A 19,006-nucleotide genomic window follows, 5' to 3' on the forward strand; every position below is an offset into this window, starting at 1 on the left:
TGCAGTTTTGGTACATGTTCATTTTTAGGTCTCTCAGTTTTCTATTGTGGCAATAACGTAGAAAAACAGATGAATGGAAAATACAACAGATTCAAACCACAAGCATTTACTCATGTCAGGCGTCTACAGGCCAGTGATTTGGGCTTGTCTCTGCTGGATGGTCCTTCTGTTCCAGTCTGGGCTCACTCACATGACTGGGACACTCAGCTCTCCCGGGCCACATCCTCCAGAAGGCTGGCCGGATCATGTCCTCCATCGACGGCAGAAGAGCAAGAGGAAGAGCCCCAGGCAGGTCCCACGGCCGAGCCCAGAGTCAGAGTGGGATGGAGGCTGTGCTGAGTCCCATGGTGCAGGGCACAGGTGCAGTGAGGTGAGGAATTGGGGTCATTTCTGCCTGAATTAGGTGAAGACTCTGAGGCACAACTTTTATCCCACAGCAGGTTATTGCTCTTGAACTGTGCAAAAAACACTTTCTCCCTATATCTGTTCCTTCATTCTTTGCTGCCTCCTTGGTGCAGACACTGTGATAAGGCTCTGGAGGACTCTAAGGTGAATAGGTCGGCTCCCTGTGCCTAAGGTTTAAACCCTGTAGGAGACAGAGGTTTAAGCATTAACTTTGCTATGACACAGACGCTGAGGCTGGGGTTTTAGGAAGAACAGCAAGGAGCCCATGCTCCCCCAGGGCTATCAGAAGGAATGGCTCCAAGTGTGGATGGGAAGAGGGCCTGAACTAGGAAAATGGCAGTTATGTTCTGTATAAACTACTAATCATACCAGCTAACAGGCTGAATACTTATTAATACAATATGCCATTTCACTGCTCCAAGCACTTTACACACATTAACTCTAATCTTCATAACCCTGTAGAGGTAGCATTACTATCCCCGTTTTACAGATAAGTAAGCTGAGGCTCAGAAAGATGCTTGCCCAAGGTCACGAAGCTCACAGAGTACACACTGGGGCCTGCAGAATTTGAGCTGGCAGTCTGGCTTCACAGCTTGTACCCTTGCCCTGACCTAGGTTGTCCTTTTGGGAACTTCCCAGCCCCCGTGGGAGTGCTGAGTGCAGAGAAGACACTCCATACAGGAAGTGAAGCCTCCATTATCTCTTCTGGGGGTAAAGCTCCCCCAACAAGGAGGGTCCCCATGGGGGTGGATAACCTCAGTCAGGCCTCTTCTAGTGTTCGCTGTCAGTGTGGCAGCAGTCTCCTCGTTGGGAGAATGCTCCATCTCCCGTTGCCTGCTTCCCGTGCTGGGCCTTGGCATATGTTTCTGGGCTACCTCCAGCCACACGTGCGTCCCCCTCTGACTAGGTTCCCATAGAAGAGACCCTGGGCTTTCTTAAATACCCCAGTTCTAATCTGGGGGCACCACGGACATATTTGGTGCTCATAAGATGAGCACCTATGAAGTGAAGTCTTGCCCTATGGGAAGGACTTAGACCACTGAGCCCCAAGCTGACACTCGTCAATGTTCCCTGCTACTTGCGGCCATAGGAGATGAGCCTGGCCAAGGTGGGACGGGCTGGGGCTCCTGTGTTGTGGATGGGAGGACTTCATATCCCCCGACTTGCTCACTCCACCTCTTCCTGCAGAGTCAAAGCCTGCCTTGGGCTCCATTCCTGATCCTAGCTATCTCTGCTCTGTTCCTTCTGTCTCTGTTGAGCCCATTCTGCCTTTCTGGGTCTCTGTGGGCCAAGTCTCCTTCTTTTGGCCCTCTGACTATAGCCTCCTCCCACTGACCCCAGGCTCCTACAGCAGACATCATGATGTCCTCCTTTGATGGGTTAGTTACTAAATGACCACACTGCCACCTTCTGGGTGTCCTCAGGCCCAACAGTGTGTCACTGTATGGTCCTGGGGCCCCATATATCCATGTGGATTGAGATGGGTATAGACTCTTCTTCCCATCAACTCCTGAGAATCAGAGGAGTAGGGGCCGTCAAAGGCCTGGATGGAGGGCCACTCAGTACACAGCTGAGTATTTCTTCTGTCCACGGACAGAAGCGGGTAGTGCATGGTGTATGCCATGACATGCACCCTGAGAAAGGAATGGCCCCACAACAACTAGACCAGTCCATCCCCAGCCATCCTGGCAACTTCCATTCATGTAAGCTCAGTGGAAGATTTTCAGTGCTGATTCAAGATCCTGAGATACACCTGTTCTTCTCCCCCAAAGCTCAGGACCATGACTTCCCCTTTAAAAATAAACAACGAAAAATCCCAAGATGACCTACCTAGTATACATTATAGTGCGTTCTTCTTTAAAATATATAATGTTTTAAAACACAAAAGCATGACCGTGGCTCACGCCTCTAATCCTAGCACTTTGCCAGGCTGACACGGGAGGATTGCTTCAGGCCAGGAGTTCGAGACCAGCCTGAGCAAGATCGAGACCCCCATCTATACAAAAAGTAGAAAAATTAGCCAGGTGTGGTGGCACATTCCTGTAGTCCCAGCTACTCGGGGGACTGAGGCAGGAGGATCACTTGAGCCCAGGAGTTTAAGGCTGAAGTGAGCTACGATGACGTCACTGCACTCTAGCTCAGATGACACAGACGGGGCCTGTCTCCAAAAAAAAAAAAAAAAAAATGCATAAAAGCAGACAAAACTCTATTCTGCCAATAAAACACAAAGCAATTAGCACAACGCACTGTCATTACGTTACGGTAGGACATGAAAGAGGCAATGGGAGCTCCTAGGAATCCATTTGCATGACAGGGAAGCAGTTATTGGAACAGTCAAGAAAATGATGTCGACACCTTTTATAGGCAGAAGGATTCGCCATGAGGAAGAAAAGGCCAAAAGGGAGCTCACCATAAGGAGCAAGGCTCAGAAATGCTTGGGTGGGTCCGAGGGAGGAGGCGGGGACTGTGGGGTCAGCTGGTGGCCACCTTGATCACGTGGCTCCCTCTGGTGGGCTTGTAGTTCCATATGGAATAGAGAAAATACAGGAGGTAGGGTCACCCAGTCAGAGAAACACGAAGCTGAGATGTGCTTCCCAGAGCCAGAAGCAGCCTGACCCTACAGAAAAGAAAGGAGAACATGTCTGAAGGGTTCAGAGCCCTGTTTCCTCAGAGAGGCCTTCCCCATAGCTCCAGGTCTCAGCGCCCAGTCCCCCTCGGAACAGAGCCTGCCCACCTCTGTCACTGTCGCTTCACTGACCCCAGCCCTGCCAGGCTTCTCCCACTTCCGCAGAGCTGGCACCCACCCTGCCAGAGATGGTGGGGGCCCAGAACCAAAAGATGAGACACATCAGGGACACCAAATCCATTCTCTTTTTGGGGTCCTGCACCTCCATGGGACAGAAGATCCAGGGGGTGTGACTGGGGCACCCACCCTAGCAGGGCCTCCATCGCCCTTCTGATTGCCAAAGGTCCACAGACCAGTTCCTCCTCTCCTTAGCACTCACACTCCTCACCCACCAGACCAGGAACACATCCCTGTTCCGCTGTGCCTGAGACCTTCGCCAGCAGCTCAGGGCTGCCCCAGACAGGAGCACATCAGGAGGCTCAACCTCACCTGCCCCGAGGACAGAGCGAGTCTGCCTGCCCGGGTTCTGGGTCTGGCTTTTGTCCCAGGACTCAAGCCCATGCAAGCTCAGGCTTCCTTGGACCTGCTCTCCCCAGGCCCAGGGACTCAAGGCAGGCTGTCCCCTACTTCCTCTTTATTCCTCACTTTGCCCCTAGAATTACAGCCCAGCTCTGGCTGGGCTGTATCACTGCCAAGCTCTGCCCAACACCTCCCACCAAAAAGCTGATCAGGCTCTGGCGTCCAGAAGACCCCAAATGACATCTTCTCAAAGAACAGACCAGGAACCACCTTGAGCTACTCAATCTGAGGGTACATTTGCTGTATAGATTTTCAGAAGGAAATGCTACATTCCTGGCTTCATCAGGGTAAAGGAGAAGAGCACACGTGCCTTTGACTCCTTCTTTTTAACCATGACCGCCTTGGACATGGCTCCTAATACAGAAACCAAAAAGTCCTCTCAACACCGAGGACTTGCTGGAGGTGCTGCCTAGCCCAGGTTGCCCTGGAGATAGGTTGGCCGAGAACTGGTGGCATAGCTGACCTGCCTGACACCCACCCATCAGTCCAGGGGGCAGATGGTAGCAGGGGCCCAGGCAGGTTTTCAACACCTGGACCTCATGGTGGAGGGTGTCCTTACCCACCAGCTGTGTCCAACAGGAGCCAGCAGTGCCATCAGCTGCCCAGCTGATTCTCAGGGGGTTCTGCCTGGAAGAGGACTTGGCACATCTGACCTCCCATCTGGGAACCCCCACAACTTTGTGAGTGCTGCCCATCACATGAACGATGCCTACGGAAGTTTGGCTCTGTAAAGCATTCTGTTCACCAGGCCCAGCCCAGTCCAGGACCCAGATGACAGGAACACACAACTGCTGAAGCAGCAACCACCTCCTTAAGATACAAGAATGTCTGAATCCTTCTGCTTCAGGAGGAGTCGAGAATTATCAATGTTAGTGGGGATTCTTTGGCCCCAAATAATGAACCAACTGGGTAGGAGCAACACAGTGACTCAGAATGACAAGGTTCAAGGCACACAAATAGGTTCCACAGGCACCAGGTCTCACTCACAACTCACACACAGTCCCCAGTACATTTACCCACTGATGCCTGAATATTCTTGATTCACACAAACCTCTGCTCACACATCCTGAACACACACACACACACACACACACATCAGTGTGTGCCGGTTAAATGCTTAACAAAATGCTCCCCAGGGGGAGATGGAAAAGCCTTGATTTGTCATATTTAACTGTAAATATAATTTGGTGTAAAATGGTGTGAATATCCCAGCGTCCATAATTGCAAGCTACCAACCTGCATCCTGAGAACCTTCAACTCTAAACAAAACCACACTACATGTGTCAGGAACACAAACCCCTCAAATATACTGAACACACATGTACAACTGCTACCCGCCCCCTGAACACACAGACAGGCCCCCTACTACCTAAATTTGGACAGACAAAACTACTCAGCCTGAATGCTTACATGCCACTCCTACAACCATATATACACAAACAAGTGCACAAACACAAACACGTACAATGAACACACCGCCCCTATGTAAGCAATGCACACCCTAAAGCAAGCCACAGGCTCTCAAAAGCCACAAACTATACAAATACTTATCTCATGCACTCCCCCTAAAAAAGAACCACATGCAATCCCACAGCTCTAAAATACACATACATGCTCCATGATTGCTGAATGCACACACAACCCACAAAGCCTCTCTGTTTCCAAACGTACACACCAAACCTCCCACATCTCCCAGAATTTAAAACACAGAAGCTCCATAAACTCAAATACCCACATAGCCACCATCTATTTATGAAATACATATAAGTCTATCTCACAGACACTGAGAACACATACAATCAGAACCACCAAATTCTGCAAGTGGTCTGTTCCAGGACAGACAAGGGGGACCCCTAACTCTGATATACTCACAAACCCTTTATATACATAGTCACGAACTGCCCACCAATACACATCCCCCATACTCAGAGAGATACACACAAAACACAAAAACACCAACGATCCCAGCACTCTAATATACATATGCAATTCTCCCACACTTACAGACACACATGCAAGTGTTCCCAATTCCTGAATATGTACATCCCTCAAAACACCATACAATATCACACATCCCCGGAAAACAACCTCCCCACCTTGTTCCCCAAACATTCCCAAACACACATAGAAACACCCTATCATTCTACAAAGAAATATACTTTCAATATTCTTCTAACAATCCTAAGCTTAATAAAATGAACAGATAATTCATCCACCTGCTGACAGATATACACAGAAGCCAGTATACCCACCCAAGACACACAGAAATATCTCCAGCATTCCATTTTAAATACACATAAAACCACTTCCAAATCCTACATTATCTCAATCTAGTATGAACCAGGTGCCACATCCTCAAATCCTAACAAAAACCACATCACATAGCTCAGATACATATAAATACATTTCTCTCACTCCCCTGTTTAAATACAGAACCCCACCTTTCTGTCAGAGAAACACGGACTCAATTCCCAGAATATATTAACCCTAATACCACTCACTGAAACATCCAACCACATGGCCCCAAACAATGTTCAGCCAAGTTACCAAGTCCCTTGAACGCACAAACGCACAATACACATGTGCCTCTCCACATGCCCCAAATATACCCATGATTACCTAGCACACTACAAATAGGCAAATACACCACCCCATATCCACAAATATGCATATGGCCCCCCACTACCTGCACATCCGTAATCACACACTCCCAAATACTCACAACACAAATAAGTCCTCCATCTTCCAGAATACAGAATCATACAAAACCCACCTCACAACTGCACATATTCATCCTACTAGTGCCCCAAATAGGCATAGATCACCCTCACACACTGATATACCCATACACAACTCCAGAAAATCTCAAAAAGAAACACACAGAACCATACGACATGCCCTGAATACACAAATAGTCCTCCTACATCCCCCAAACAGATAAACCAAACAGACTGCACACTCAAAAATATATACACAAGCACTTTCCCTGACACTGCCCATATGCACAAGCAGAAAATCCCTCCAAAGCTGCCATCAGACACACACAAATCCCCAACACTCCTGGGAAAAAAAAAATATGGAAAATCCAATCTCCAAATTACAAACACCTAATGCCAGCTCTTTGAGTACACATTACATCTCACACCCTTCTTGTACAAACGTTCCCCCTACACACTCTCACAAAAAGTCAGGACCTTCTTTTAATCCATGATATCCACATAGACAGCACCGACCCACACGTGTGAATGCACGTATCAGACTCTCACCAGGTAAAGGCATAACAAACTCCCAACTATGACAGCATATAACCATATTCCCAAGAGACCTCCAGATAAAGACGTCCGAAAACCCACTCACAACCCCTGAATTCCTACAATCCCCAAGAGGACCGCTCTTAAGTGTGCCACCACGTTTTCAGATACACACAGCCATCCCAGAAATCTCACACCCTCTCAAATCAAAAGGAAATCTTCCTCACATTCTCAAACATACACCCTGAGGGCCCCCAACAACCCATGAATACACACACGTGTAATCAATTTTACAGATATAATACATGTGTAGCCTACAATTACAAGTAATACCAAAATAGTCACTACTCTTTATTTTAAATTCCATGTAGGTAAATGATTCTCATAGAACGCTTTGGTTCACTTTTCCCAAACTCTTGCATCCATAACAAACCTATGTTCGCAATCAACAGATTGTGAATCAAAGCTTTACTGAATTTTGAAAACTCACGTCACTGACTGAGTTAAAACATGAATGTTGGTGGATAATTTTGTTTACATTAATAAGTTTCAGAAGTGAAACAATAAGGATGCACATTAGGCCTTATTCATTTTCCAATGACATGAGCTACTTCTTTGCTGACTTGGATAATGGTTTTCAAATATTCCTCAAGCTTTGACATTATTCAGCATGGAAGAGCTGGAGGCTGGGCACGGTGGCCCATGCCTGTAAATCCCAGCACTTTGGGAAGCCCAGGCAGGAGGCTCTCTTGCGGCCAGGAGTTTGAGGACAGCCTAGGCAAGAGCATGACCCGGTTGCTACAAAAAAAAAAAAAAAAAAAGGGGGGGGGGGAGACGACGGAGACGGGGAGAGGGAGACGAGGAAAAAAAAAAAAGAAAAATTAGCCGGGCATGGTGCCAAGCGCCTTTCCTCAGGCTACTCGTGAGGCTGAGGCAGGAGGATCGCTGGAGCCCGGGAGTTGGAGGCTGCGGTGGGCTGTGATGACGCCACTGCACTCTAGGCCTGGTGCCAGAGACATCCTGACTCAAAAAAAAAAAAGAAAAAAAGAAAAAAAACAAAACAGAAAAAAGAAAAAGAAAAAGTAGAGACGCGGCGCACTCTCAAGTTCACAACACATTGTTAAACGTCCCCTCTCACTTCAGGTCCAGGCAACTAACACAACAGGCAAAGGAGCCCGGCCCAGGCGCTGACCCGTTTCCCTGGGATACACGCGCCCCCAGCCCCGTGACTGAGCCGCCACAGAGGGGCGCTGAGGGACCCAGGGCGGTGTCGACCGGCACAGACTCAGGGGCGCCAACTGGCCACAGGCAGCAGCCTAAGGAGGCGGCGATGGCTCTGCGCATCCATTACCTCCACTTTTTATGTAATTCCTTATGGAAACCGCTTGGAAAAAGCGCCCGTTGGCGGGGTTTGATCGTTCCCGCTCGCGCCAGCGCGTCTTCCCCAGCGGACGCTCACAACCGGCGCCGCTGGGAGCCGTTGCAGAGCGACCTGACGCGCCACAGCCGCGCACGCCACGCAACCCGCACGCCGCGCCAACACCCCAGCGGGAGCGCGTGCGCATGCGCGGGGCAGGGCGGCGCTGTCCCGCGAGGGCTGCAGGAGCGGAGGGTGGTCGGGTCTGGGCTGGCTCCGCATTTGAGGCTTCCTGTGCGCCTCGCACACGCAGGGGACCTCCGCGGCCCTCCCTTGCTATAAGGAGCGCCTCCGAGACGACCGCTCGTGATTCTCCAAAATTACACACCTGCCGACGGTGCACTTAGATACCATCCTTGCCGAAAGACTTTTTGGAGCAAAGTATCCTCAAATCACAGCGAATCATGCATACCTTTTGGACTGCAGTCTTTAATTCCTGTTCATGCCCTCCAAAAACACTATGTCTGTTTTTCCTAGTCAGTCTGAAGATTCCGGTGAAGAACAGTTCGAGCAAAGAATTTTACACCTGGGGAACACTCGGGGACATGCTTTCTGATGACTCCATTCCTAGAGTTTTTCCTACCAAATTCACTGTACTGGATATTTATTTAATACATAAAGATATTTCAATAAATGTTGATTCATAAAAGTTTTCTATAAAAATTGCTCTTATAACCTTCATCAAGATTTGAAATTGGGCCACTTTGAGATGACACAGCAGCAATTAGAAAAGGAACAATTCCACCCCCCTCCCACCCCCCACTTTGTAATAGAGTGCAGAGTTCCAGTTGGCAAGAACATACTACAGCCTCAACTCGCTGACATGAGTTTGTAATACTTTCAGAAGCAACTTGAATCATCACAGCCTCCTCCTGGTTGTTTGCAGGATTGTATTTCTCAATCCACAGGAGGACTATGAAGAGCCAAGACATCTACCACTGGCAAGGGCCTCCACGTGCAGAGACTGGAAGCAGTCCAGGCACAGACAGGGCATCTTACCATTCCTCCAACTTCCATGGCTGGAACAGCATCTGTCTTCTGAAGCCAGTGATCCACGTCCAGACATGGGTTTTCTTTCTTTCTTTTTGGTTAGGTAAGAGTTTCACAGGGGGACAGAGATTTTTTTTTTTTTTTTTTTTTTTTTTTCTCAGCAGTCAGTGCCAGGCCAGGACTTTTCTGTGGCAATGGTCAGAGAGCAGGGTCCAAAGGACTTTCAGCTACTGCCTTCCTTGGCCAGTCTTCACAAATTATATTTGGGCTAATTGGATTATATCTGCTCCTGGCGTCTAGGATTTTAATCAAGTACAACAGCAATTGCAGAATTCAGACAAGACACTATTTCCACAGTGCAAATTTTATAATCAGTGGCCCAGAAAAAAACACATTCAAATCCTGTATCAAAACCATGAATGAGAACTCGGGCAATATTGGATGACTTCACAAGGGGAGAAGCAACAAAGAAGCCTGCCTTCCTTCAGTGCCCGAGGACGATGTTTTCTCTCACCGTCCCTCTCGATTCAAAATCGTGTAAGGTTGCCCCGTGGAGCTTAAGTCCTAAGAAAAATCTCCAGATGGTTTGCTTTTTTCATGCTAGCCTCTAGTTGTTTTTCTTTTTGCTTAAGTTCACCCTGATTTTGCATGAATTGCTCTCACTTCATCTTCTCAATGATGCCGGAATGGATGCCTGTGAATGGAGCTCCGGACATTGGTAGGTAGAATCCTGGCTGGTCTCAAAATGGACATCCAGTCCATGGGTAGTGCATTGCTAACACCTGGAGAAACCTGAGCTCTAGGAATTTTAAGCCCCTTTACCTTAGGGAAGGAGAAGAAGGTGCTCTGCCCTCCTTTCCCTTCCAGCTGTGCCTAACCTGCTAAACTGAGAGGCTTAAAGAAGGGTATGATGGCTACTCCAAACTCCATGTCATCAAAGAAGCCTGTGTATGTTTTTTCTGCAACTTTTGTGCTTTGTGGTGGAGCCGCAACTCAAACCTGAGTCTCCTTACTGCAAATGCTTGTTCTTGCAGAGATTGCGGCCATGGGCGGGTCTCCAGCGCACAGGGTTGCTTCCTACAGAATGCTGTGCAAAGATACCCTGGGTCTGCTGAGACCGTGCTGTTTGCAGACACTCAGTCTGCTGGCCTCCCTAAGAACCCATCTTTCGCAGACAGAAAATGTGTCCTGGATTTTGTTCAAAAATTGCAGCCACTGTTGCTGTTCGTCAAGAGCTCAGCTCCACAGGTGAAAAGCAGGGTGTGTTGAGGCGTACAGAAGTAGGCTTATTGATGAAGAATCAGAGTAAAGAGGACATCAAGTAACCCGTGAACTCTGAATCTGCAGAGCTGTTCACAAATTGCCTAAGGAGGCACACACAGATGGCGTTGCCACTGTCTAACTGGAAGGGAGCTCCAGGTTCTTGCCCACCTGCCAGAGCACTTCCTGGAATGTTGGTCCCCCCAACCCCCTGAGGCCTGCTGCCCACCACCCCTCCCCCACTGCGGAATGGCTGGGCCCCTGCCGTTCTATCCTGTTTACGCTCAAACTTTGCCTGGCTCTACTTGGACCTCTGAGCGTCTGCTGAGGCAGGTCACGCTCTGGGTCCTGCCCGTGACTTTTCTTATCGAGGAGGCCGCCAGACGGCTGCTGTCAGTGCCTGTCCTGCAGGGATGGCTTCAGAAGGAGGTAAGGCCGTAGAGGGAAGCTGTGTTACCAGACTCCCTGCCACCCCTCAGACTCTAGTTGAAGCTCACCCTGGGGACAGCTGATGGGGATGGGGACGAGGGAGGGAACACTGCACGTCCCCCGGTTGGGTTGTCCCAGCTGGGAAGCCCATGGCGACCTGAGGCTGTGGTTGGGGAGGACGGCTCCCGGGAGGTGGACCAACGCAGTCGGGGAAGTACACCGGGCAAGGGAGAAGCATGGGAGGAGACGTGGTCAGGAGAGACTGAGTCTTTCCAGACGGGAGACTGGCCACCTCGACATGTATTCGTAGGGAGTCGTGGGATTGTGTTGTGGCGGTAGCACAGGGAGGGTTACAGGGCACAACCTGAGCCCTCTGCCATTTCTTCAGGCACCGGGAGCTTGTCCTGTGATGTTATTCTGAGGGATTTGGACAGCAGTTTCCTGGATCTTTGGAGGGAGAGGGGAGAAATGGCCTCAGCCAGAAAACCATTGAGTGGCTTAGCTGTGACAGGGTCTGCAGAGACATATCCCCTCTGTGAGTGGGGCCCGGGGTTACTGTGACTGCTACAGCCCTGAGCCTCTCAGCCCCTTCCCCCTGGAGATAGCTGCTCTTTCAGTCCCAGGTAGCTGCTGTCTTGGAATCAACAAGGGTGGGGCAGCTGGGGATCCTCCACCAGCACAGGGCTTGGGCTTCCCTGAGTGGTTCTGAATTGTTCCCCTTTTGTGGAAACTCAGGTCTTCAGACCCGCTTCATCCTGTCCACTAGCTCACAGCCGACCTCCCGCCCCCTGTTTTACTGTCGAGATGAAGATTCTTCCCAGATCCCACGTCCAGTACTTCGTGAATGGGGAACAGTGTGAAGGGTTGTTGCTTTTGAGTGGAAGGTTGTGAAAAGGCTGGTTTCCTTTTCAGTAGGGGAATGAGAGTAGCACACAATTGGGAATATGATCTTCTCTAATTATTATTAAAAGTTAGGACCCATGTCCTGATGAATTAGGTGCATGAGCTGTGGACCTTGTTCTCCTGGGCTAGAGTCTGCTTGAGGTCCTAGTGAACAGGGATGAGTTCCAGGCAACATTGTCCCACCTGGCACCTGGCTCCCGCCTGGGTCTTTAGGTTCCTTTATTGGGAGCTCAAAGAGGAAGGACCACAGATGGCCTCCTTCCCCCCTTCCGCTGCCCCCGACCCCTTCTAAGATGACCAACGGCCAAGCAGATCTCTGGAAACCCACCCTCACTGCCCCAATGTCCCCATGTCTTGGCCCCTGTCCAATCCTGTGCAGCCATTGCTGGCTGTGCAATGACGGTATTCCAGGGCACGCAACACCTACTTCACAGACCAGTCCCCTGGGAACAGAGCTTCTAGCGTGGGGGGGCAGGGAACACCAAACACGGGGACAGGGTGGCCCGAATCTGACCCCTGCTCAGCATTTGCTGTGGGTGGTGCTAGGAGAAGCACCTGCACCCTGAGGTGATGCGTTCTGGGGTTATCTTCAGGATTCCTGGGGCACTGGCTTGGAGAGAGACTTCTTGCAGTTGTTTTTGTTTTATTGTGTCAGGTTAGGATAGAGAGGGCAGGTTCTAAGGAGCATGAGGAACAGGAAGACTGAGGATGAGATGGGGCCCTCTGAACCTGCCAGCGTTGGGGTGCCTAGAACTGCCACTGAGGAAGGTCCGTCACGTGCTTCTGGGCACACTAAGAGGTGCTGTTCCCGCCGGAAAAGTCCAGCCTGATCCATGGCTCAAGAGAAGCCTTGGAGGCTGCCAGTTGTCTGCCAGGTGTCCCTGTGGGTGGGGGGCTCTCGCAGGCAGTGAAGGCTCAGGTGTTGCTTCTTGGCAGACAGGGTCATGGTCAAGTTCTCCAGTGGAATAATTCTCCAATGGAGGAACAGAGCATCAGATTCACTCCCGGGACCTTTGCAACCCGCACCATGTCCCCCTGGCCGTGTGGCACCCACACCTGTTGAGATTCTTCGCTGTGATCCCCACTCACTAATGGGGAGCGTGAGAGCCTCCCTCCTGGTTGCCGCTTCTCCTCCTCCATCCACCCTTTCCTTTGTCTCCACAGCATCCTCAGTGCTGAGACCGGACATGACCCTGAACCCTGGTGCCTCCATGCCTCCGTTCACAGCTCTGCCCTTTCCCCGACCTGTCCCCGGCCCAGCACACCGGCCACCCTGGGGACAGCAGCCACCACCCCTCATGACTGCAGCGTTCCCTCCTGGAACCCCCCTGGTGCTGTCTGCTCTGCCCACAACTCCTCTGCTGGGAGGAGATGGTGCCCGTGGCCCGAGTGGGGCTGGTGCTTTCAACGTCCTTGTCCAAGTCAGACCAGAAGCGGGGCCGGTGCAGCCCCCTCACACCCAGACCTTGGTCCTGACTCAGGCCCCGCTCAACTGGAGCACTCCAGGAGCCCTCTGCGGGGGTGCTGAGGGTCCAGCTCCCCTACTCTTGGCAGCTCCTCCTGTGGAGACCGTGATGCCTGCTCCAGTCATCAGCAGTGGCCCGGTTGTTCGTGGTGCTCCAGTTGTTGGCGGTGCCCCAGTCCTTGGCGGTGCCCCGGTCCTTGGTGGTGCCCCAGTCCTTGGCAGTGCCTCGGTTGTTGGCGGTGCCCCAGCCAGTGAAGGAGGCTGGTTCATGGGCCTTCCTCACCCGGAGCCCCCACCGGCGACCCAGCTGGCCGCCATTGTGTCGCCAATGAAAGCTCGGCCACAGCCCCTCGGGGAGTGCAGGGAGGGCAGCCTGCCCCCCTCCCAGGCCAAGGCCTCACGGGATGACTCCTGTAACACCAAGAGCGTCTACGAGAACTACCGACGCTGGCAGCGTTTCAAGTCGCTGGCCCGGAGGCACCTGCCCCAGAGTCCTGATACCGAAGCACTTTCCTGCTTCCTCATGTGAGTGTCCTCAGGGGATGGCGGCTCATGCAGAGGTCACACATACAGGGGAAAGTGGGTGGACAGGAGGGGCAATTTAGGGGTTCTGGAAGGATGGCCCTGAGGGCCATGGGTCACCCTCTGGGAAGGGGACTTCTCAGCTGCACTCATGTCACTCCAGTCACGACATGCTTCAGGTCCTTGTCTCAGTCGATCCTCACCACACAACGAGTCCAGCCAGTCCTCGTCTTCCAATAATTACCACGCCATGGTTTACAGAAATCCAAAGGTCTGACGGGCTTCCCGGTGTAACTCCAGCTAGGATTTGGGCTTAGGTCCCTGGGGCCACACGCTGATTCCTCCCCTTGGACTTTCACCCTCCAGCATAGCACCTGACTGTTGATGGCCACGGGGACATCACCTGGGGGTGCGTGAGAGGTGCGAGCGCCCTACATTGGTGGCAATAGCATCACATTGGTGGCTAGGGCTTCAGCATGGGAACTTGGGGGGAAGCAAACACTCAACCCCGAACATTGAATGTGACATTGAACACGATAACATGAGGACTCAAGGGGAAGTCGGAGAGGCCACACGATCCCCTCGGTGTTGCTGTTTGGTGGTGGGAGGGTCCTGAAGACTGAGAAGCCAACATTGGGGTGAGACGTGACAGGGACAGATGGCAGGACAGCTGGGGGGAGGGCAGGGGATGTGTATTGGGCCGGGCCAGCTCGGGATGGAGGGTGGGCTTGTAGGCTGTGACTGACCCCACTGTCTTACAGCCCAGTGCTTCGAACTCTGGCCCGGCTGAAGCCCAGCATGACCCTGGAGGAGGGCCTGTGGCGGGCCATGCAGGAATGGCAACACAAAAGCAACTTTGATCGGATGGTCTTCTACGAGATGGCAGGAAAGTGAGTCAAGGGTCCTGGGCTCAGAGGCTGCGTGGTGGGGTGAGGGTGGGTGACAGAGGCAGGGCTGCTGTGGTGGCTGGTCAGTGCAGACCATGAGGAGGGGTGCCCTCCAGCACAGGCCCCCACTCCGGGCCCCGAGCTCCCTCCACCTGGGTGCTAGGGTGTCTCAGTCCTCGCGTCCCAGAAGCTCTGCCCTGCCGGGTCTTGGGTCGTCTCTGCCCAACGGTGAAGGTCATGGTGGCGACAGTCACCAGCACAGCCCAGTGGGTCTCCTCCAGCGGTGGGGGCTGTGCAGAAGGTGGCCTGGCAACTATCGACAGAACTGGGGTCCACCCCTCCTCAGGAAAAGTGGCCAGAAGTTGGTCACCTGCCATCCCAGCAGGGACCAGGGGAGGCTGGTGAGGGGAAGCCAGCACCTCACACACCCGAGGACACGGCTCTGGCCTTACTGCCTTTGCTCCTCGGCAGGGCCCTGTGTTCAAACATGCAGACAACCAGGCAACAAGAGCCCTCAGAGGACACGAACCCTGTCCTCTCAGCTCAGCCTCCATCCCTCCCGCCATCTCCTGGGCCCTTGTGCCCCAGGTTACCCTCAGGGCTTACAGCCCCAGCCTCAGGATTCCCGGATCTGGGCAGCAAACCTGGTGTTTTCTGCGATAATCACGTCCCTGGCCCGGAATCTGGCTGGGGGCTGTGCTCTGGGGGCTCTGGGCAGACACAGGGAAGGCCTGGAGGAAAGGCCACGGTCGGGCCCTGCCTGGGTCACAGAGGACTGACTTGCGTCAGCCAGCCTGTGTCGATGGCCTGGGCCCTGCGCGTGCAAGGGGAGGAAGGGCGACCCCGAATCTGTGGTTCTGCCCCTGGGAGCAGTTCCCTCCTGGGACTGGACCCAGCCAGGGCCTGGACAGCCCACACAGGGTACTTCCTTCCCATGCCTGCGGTCGGCCCCTCCCTGGTGCTGGGCCCGGGGGCCTGGCCTCCCTCTCAGCACGGCCTGTGCCTCCCACACCCCCAGGTTTATGGAGTTTGAGGCAGAGGAGATGCAGCACCAGCAGTTGCAGTGGATAAAGGGGTCCCAGTTCCTGCCTCCACCGGCCCCTTCGAGGCCTGCTCCTCGAGGGCCCCCAGCCCCTGAGGCTGTCCAGCAGCCAGGTGAGCCTTCCCACCTTCCCTCAGGAGCCACAGGGAGCAAAAGCCAAAGGGACCAGGGAGGCCACCGGCCCCACCTCCCGAACTTGTCTTCAAGAGGGGTCATTTGCTCTTTCAAACCAAACCACCCACCAAGACCTGGGGGCTCGGCTGTCCTTGGTCGTGAACTGAGTACTGACCTGCTCAGGCTTCAGAGCTACTCTCTCCCCGGCCTGTCCAAACCCAACACACAGTCCGCCCATGGAGCAGGGGCTGGCTGGGGAGGGGACCCGAGCACCAGTGGTCCCAAACTTCCTCCCACGTGAGACTGTCTCTCTCAGATGTGCCCCCTCCTGCGGCGTCTCCTCTCAGGGTTCCGTAGCTCAGGTTGTCCTGCTCCAGCCTGGACAGGATGCATGTCCCCTGGCCCGAGCCCTCCTCAGTGGGGCTTTGAGGAGTGCTGCAGCCTCTGCCACACCATCCTCCTTCCTCCCTGCCTCAGTGATCCTTCCCAGGAAAGCTGGCCCCAAGGCCCGGCCCGCCCACCTGCCACCACCCGCACCCCAGCGGCAGCCGCCGGAGACCAAGGTGCCCAAGGAGATCCCCCCTGAGGCCGAGAAGGAATACATGGACATCATGGACGAGCTGCTGGGGCCTCCCCACAGGGCTCCAGAGGAGCCCGATGCGCAGTGGGAAGAGGTGGCCACCGAGCAGTCTCAGGACGAGGCCGAGACGTACCCGGACCCAGGACTCCTCAGCTACATTGACAAGCTGTGCTCCCAAGACGGCTTCATCACCAAGGTGGGCAGGCCTGGAGCACTGGGTTCTGCCTCCCCCTTGAAATTCAGCTCTGTTCCTTAGCTACTGAGCAGCGTGTGAGAGTGTATGAGTGTGTGTGTGTGTGTGTATGTGTACATAGGTGTGAGTGTATATGTTACACGTGTTTGTGTCTGTGTTTTTGTCACCAAGCGTGTGTGTGAATGTGGCTGTGAGTGCGTGCATTTGTGTTCCTGTGTGTCCGGGTGGCTGTGGGTTGGTCTGTGTGTGTTCTGTCTGTGTGTCTGTGTGTCTGTGTGTCTGTGTGTAGCTGGTGGTCAGGATGGTATAACACAACCCAGCGGTGTGCATCAGGATGGGGTGGTCTTTGCTTTCTGCGTCTCCTCGAGGTCCCCTTGGCTTGAGGTCACGCCTGCCAAGGACACTCACACTCTCTTCCTTCTGTCCCAGGTGGAGGCCGTGATTCACCCCCGATTCCTGGAAGAACTGCTTTCCCCAGAAGCAAATATGGACTCCTTGGCCCTAACCCAGGAGCTGGAGCAGGAGGAGGGTCTCACCCTTGACCAGGTGAACCAGGAGAGGGAGGGACACCCAGGGCAAGCATGGGGGGAGGCACACTCAGGTACTCCAGGCAGAGAGGGCCCCTCAGGGAAAGCAGGGGAGGGAGGAGCAGCCAGGTAGACCAGGGCAGGGAGCCACTCCAGCCAGACCCCAGCACGGGAGGGCCACCCCAGCTGTTGTCTTCCCCTGCCCTGCCGGGGTGCACGGCTTCCCGAGGGGAGCCGCTGGGGAGCAGGGGGAGATGCAGGTGCAGACCAGTAGGAAGGAGACCAGAGGACCCGAGAGGAAGGGTAGGAGGCCAGCTGCAGTGAGGCCCAGGAGGGCGGCCGGCAGAGCCACAGGCTCTGTCTCTGACACAAGCCAAGTGACCAGTCGCCTTCCCTGCCTTCCGCCCAAATGCCGTTGTCGTCTCCACCGTCCTCACAGCTGGTGCAGAGCCAGGAAATAAATGCCCGTTTTTCTTCCCTCAGCTGGTGGAGAAGCGACTCCTGGACTTGAAGGAGGAACGGGGTGTGGGGGCAGCCCCGAGTCGTGGTGCACCCAGGTTGGACTCGAGTCCTTCTAAGTCTGCAGCTGGCCGAGGTGCAGACAGCGACGGCTGTGGCCCCCGGCTGGGGGTCGGTGCAGAAACCTGCCCACCACAGATGGCTTCCCGTGCCCCTCAAGGACTCGGCAGAGTGCAAGCCGACCTGCCCAGGCCTAAGGCCCCTGCTCACCTCTCTGGGCGTCCAGAGTCCCCCAGGCTGAGGGCCGCCCGGCCAGCCTCTCCTCCCCAGGGCCAAAGACCCTCCTCCCCTGGCCTGGGGACCAGGGATGCCTTAGGTCTCCCAGGAGCCTCTCCTGTCGGGGAGACGCTCGGGCCAGGCGATGGCTCCAGGGAGGATGAGGAGGAGCTCCCCAGCCTGGCCTTCCTCCTGTGCTCCCAGTACAGGCTGCTGCCCTGGAGGCTGTCCCAGAGCCCTGTCCCTGCCCAGCCCCCATCTGCTCAGAGAAGAGGCCTCAGCCCCGCTGCCCCTACAGTGGCCAAGTCTAAGAAGCAAACCCTCTCTGGGGGCCCGTCCTCTGCTGAAGAGACCGCCCACCCAGGGCCTCAGCTCGGGGTCTCGGAGGGGCAACCCCTGGCCCTGGGGCCAGGTCGATCCTCACAGCCTCAAAAGAGAAGGGGCTACCCGTTTGTCTCGGGGACAAGGAAGAAGCGGCACCGTAGCCTGTAGGGATGGCGGGGTGGCTGCTCGGGGGCCAGCCCCCAAGGTGGGGCCCTGTCGGAGAGTAGCCCCTTGCTACAGCTTGCAGCCCCAAGTGCCAAGGGCTCCGCCTCAGGCAGTGCTGGTCGGGCCGAGGACCGTGGGGGGAGGGCTGGGGGGATGCACTTCCAGGGGGAGTGGGCGGGTGGGTTAGGGGACAGTGCCCTGGGATATTGTGTGTTAATGTAAATAAAGGAAGTTTTATTGAAAATGCTCTCAGGGCTGCTGTCCCTGTACTGGCATCTGTGCTGCTAGTGGAGTGAGGACCTCGAGGAAGGAAGAAAGGAAGGGCCCACTGAGACCCCCGGGTGCTCCCCTCCAGATGTAGGCTGGCCCTGCAGATGCCGCCTCACCAGCAGACTCCCACAGATCCCTGAGATCCCTTTGTCCCCACTCACAGAGCCTCGCCTACCTCAGGGGGGCTTCTCTGCACATCCCGTCATCATCTGTGTCCCTTAACCCTCTTGTCATGGAAAGTTGCTTTGGAGCCTCTCCAGTCTCTAGGTCATCTGCCCATTTTCTAGAACGGAGCCTGGCTGGGGTTCTTTTCTCTGGGGAG

At 54.0% G+C, this 19,006-nt stretch overlaps 1 protein-coding gene across 1 annotated transcript; it reads left to right on the plus strand.

The window, feature by feature from the left end:
• Window positions 1–9,946: 9,946 nt before the first annotated feature.
• On the plus strand, window positions 9,947–18,417 carry LOC138385893 (NUT family member 2G-like). Its single transcript, XM_069472081.1, has 10 exons — window positions 9,947–9,986; window positions 10,862–10,957; window positions 11,693–11,797; window positions 13,025–13,456; window positions 13,538–13,850; window positions 14,609–14,737; window positions 15,753–15,889; window positions 16,368–16,666; window positions 17,093–17,209; window positions 17,674–18,417. The coding sequence occupies exons 1-10, from the start codon at window positions 9,947–9,949 to the stop codon at window positions 18,415–18,417; spliced, it is 2,412 nt and encodes an 803-aa protein (XP_069328182.1).
• Window positions 18,418–19,006: the final 589 nt, after the last annotated feature.

Source organism: Eulemur rufifrons, chromosome 7 (genome assembly GCF_041146395.1).
Source record: "Eulemur rufifrons isolate Redbay chromosome 7, OSU_ERuf_1, whole genome shotgun sequence".
Lineage (NCBI taxonomy): Eukaryota > Metazoa > Chordata > Mammalia > Primates > Lemuridae > Eulemur > Eulemur rufifrons.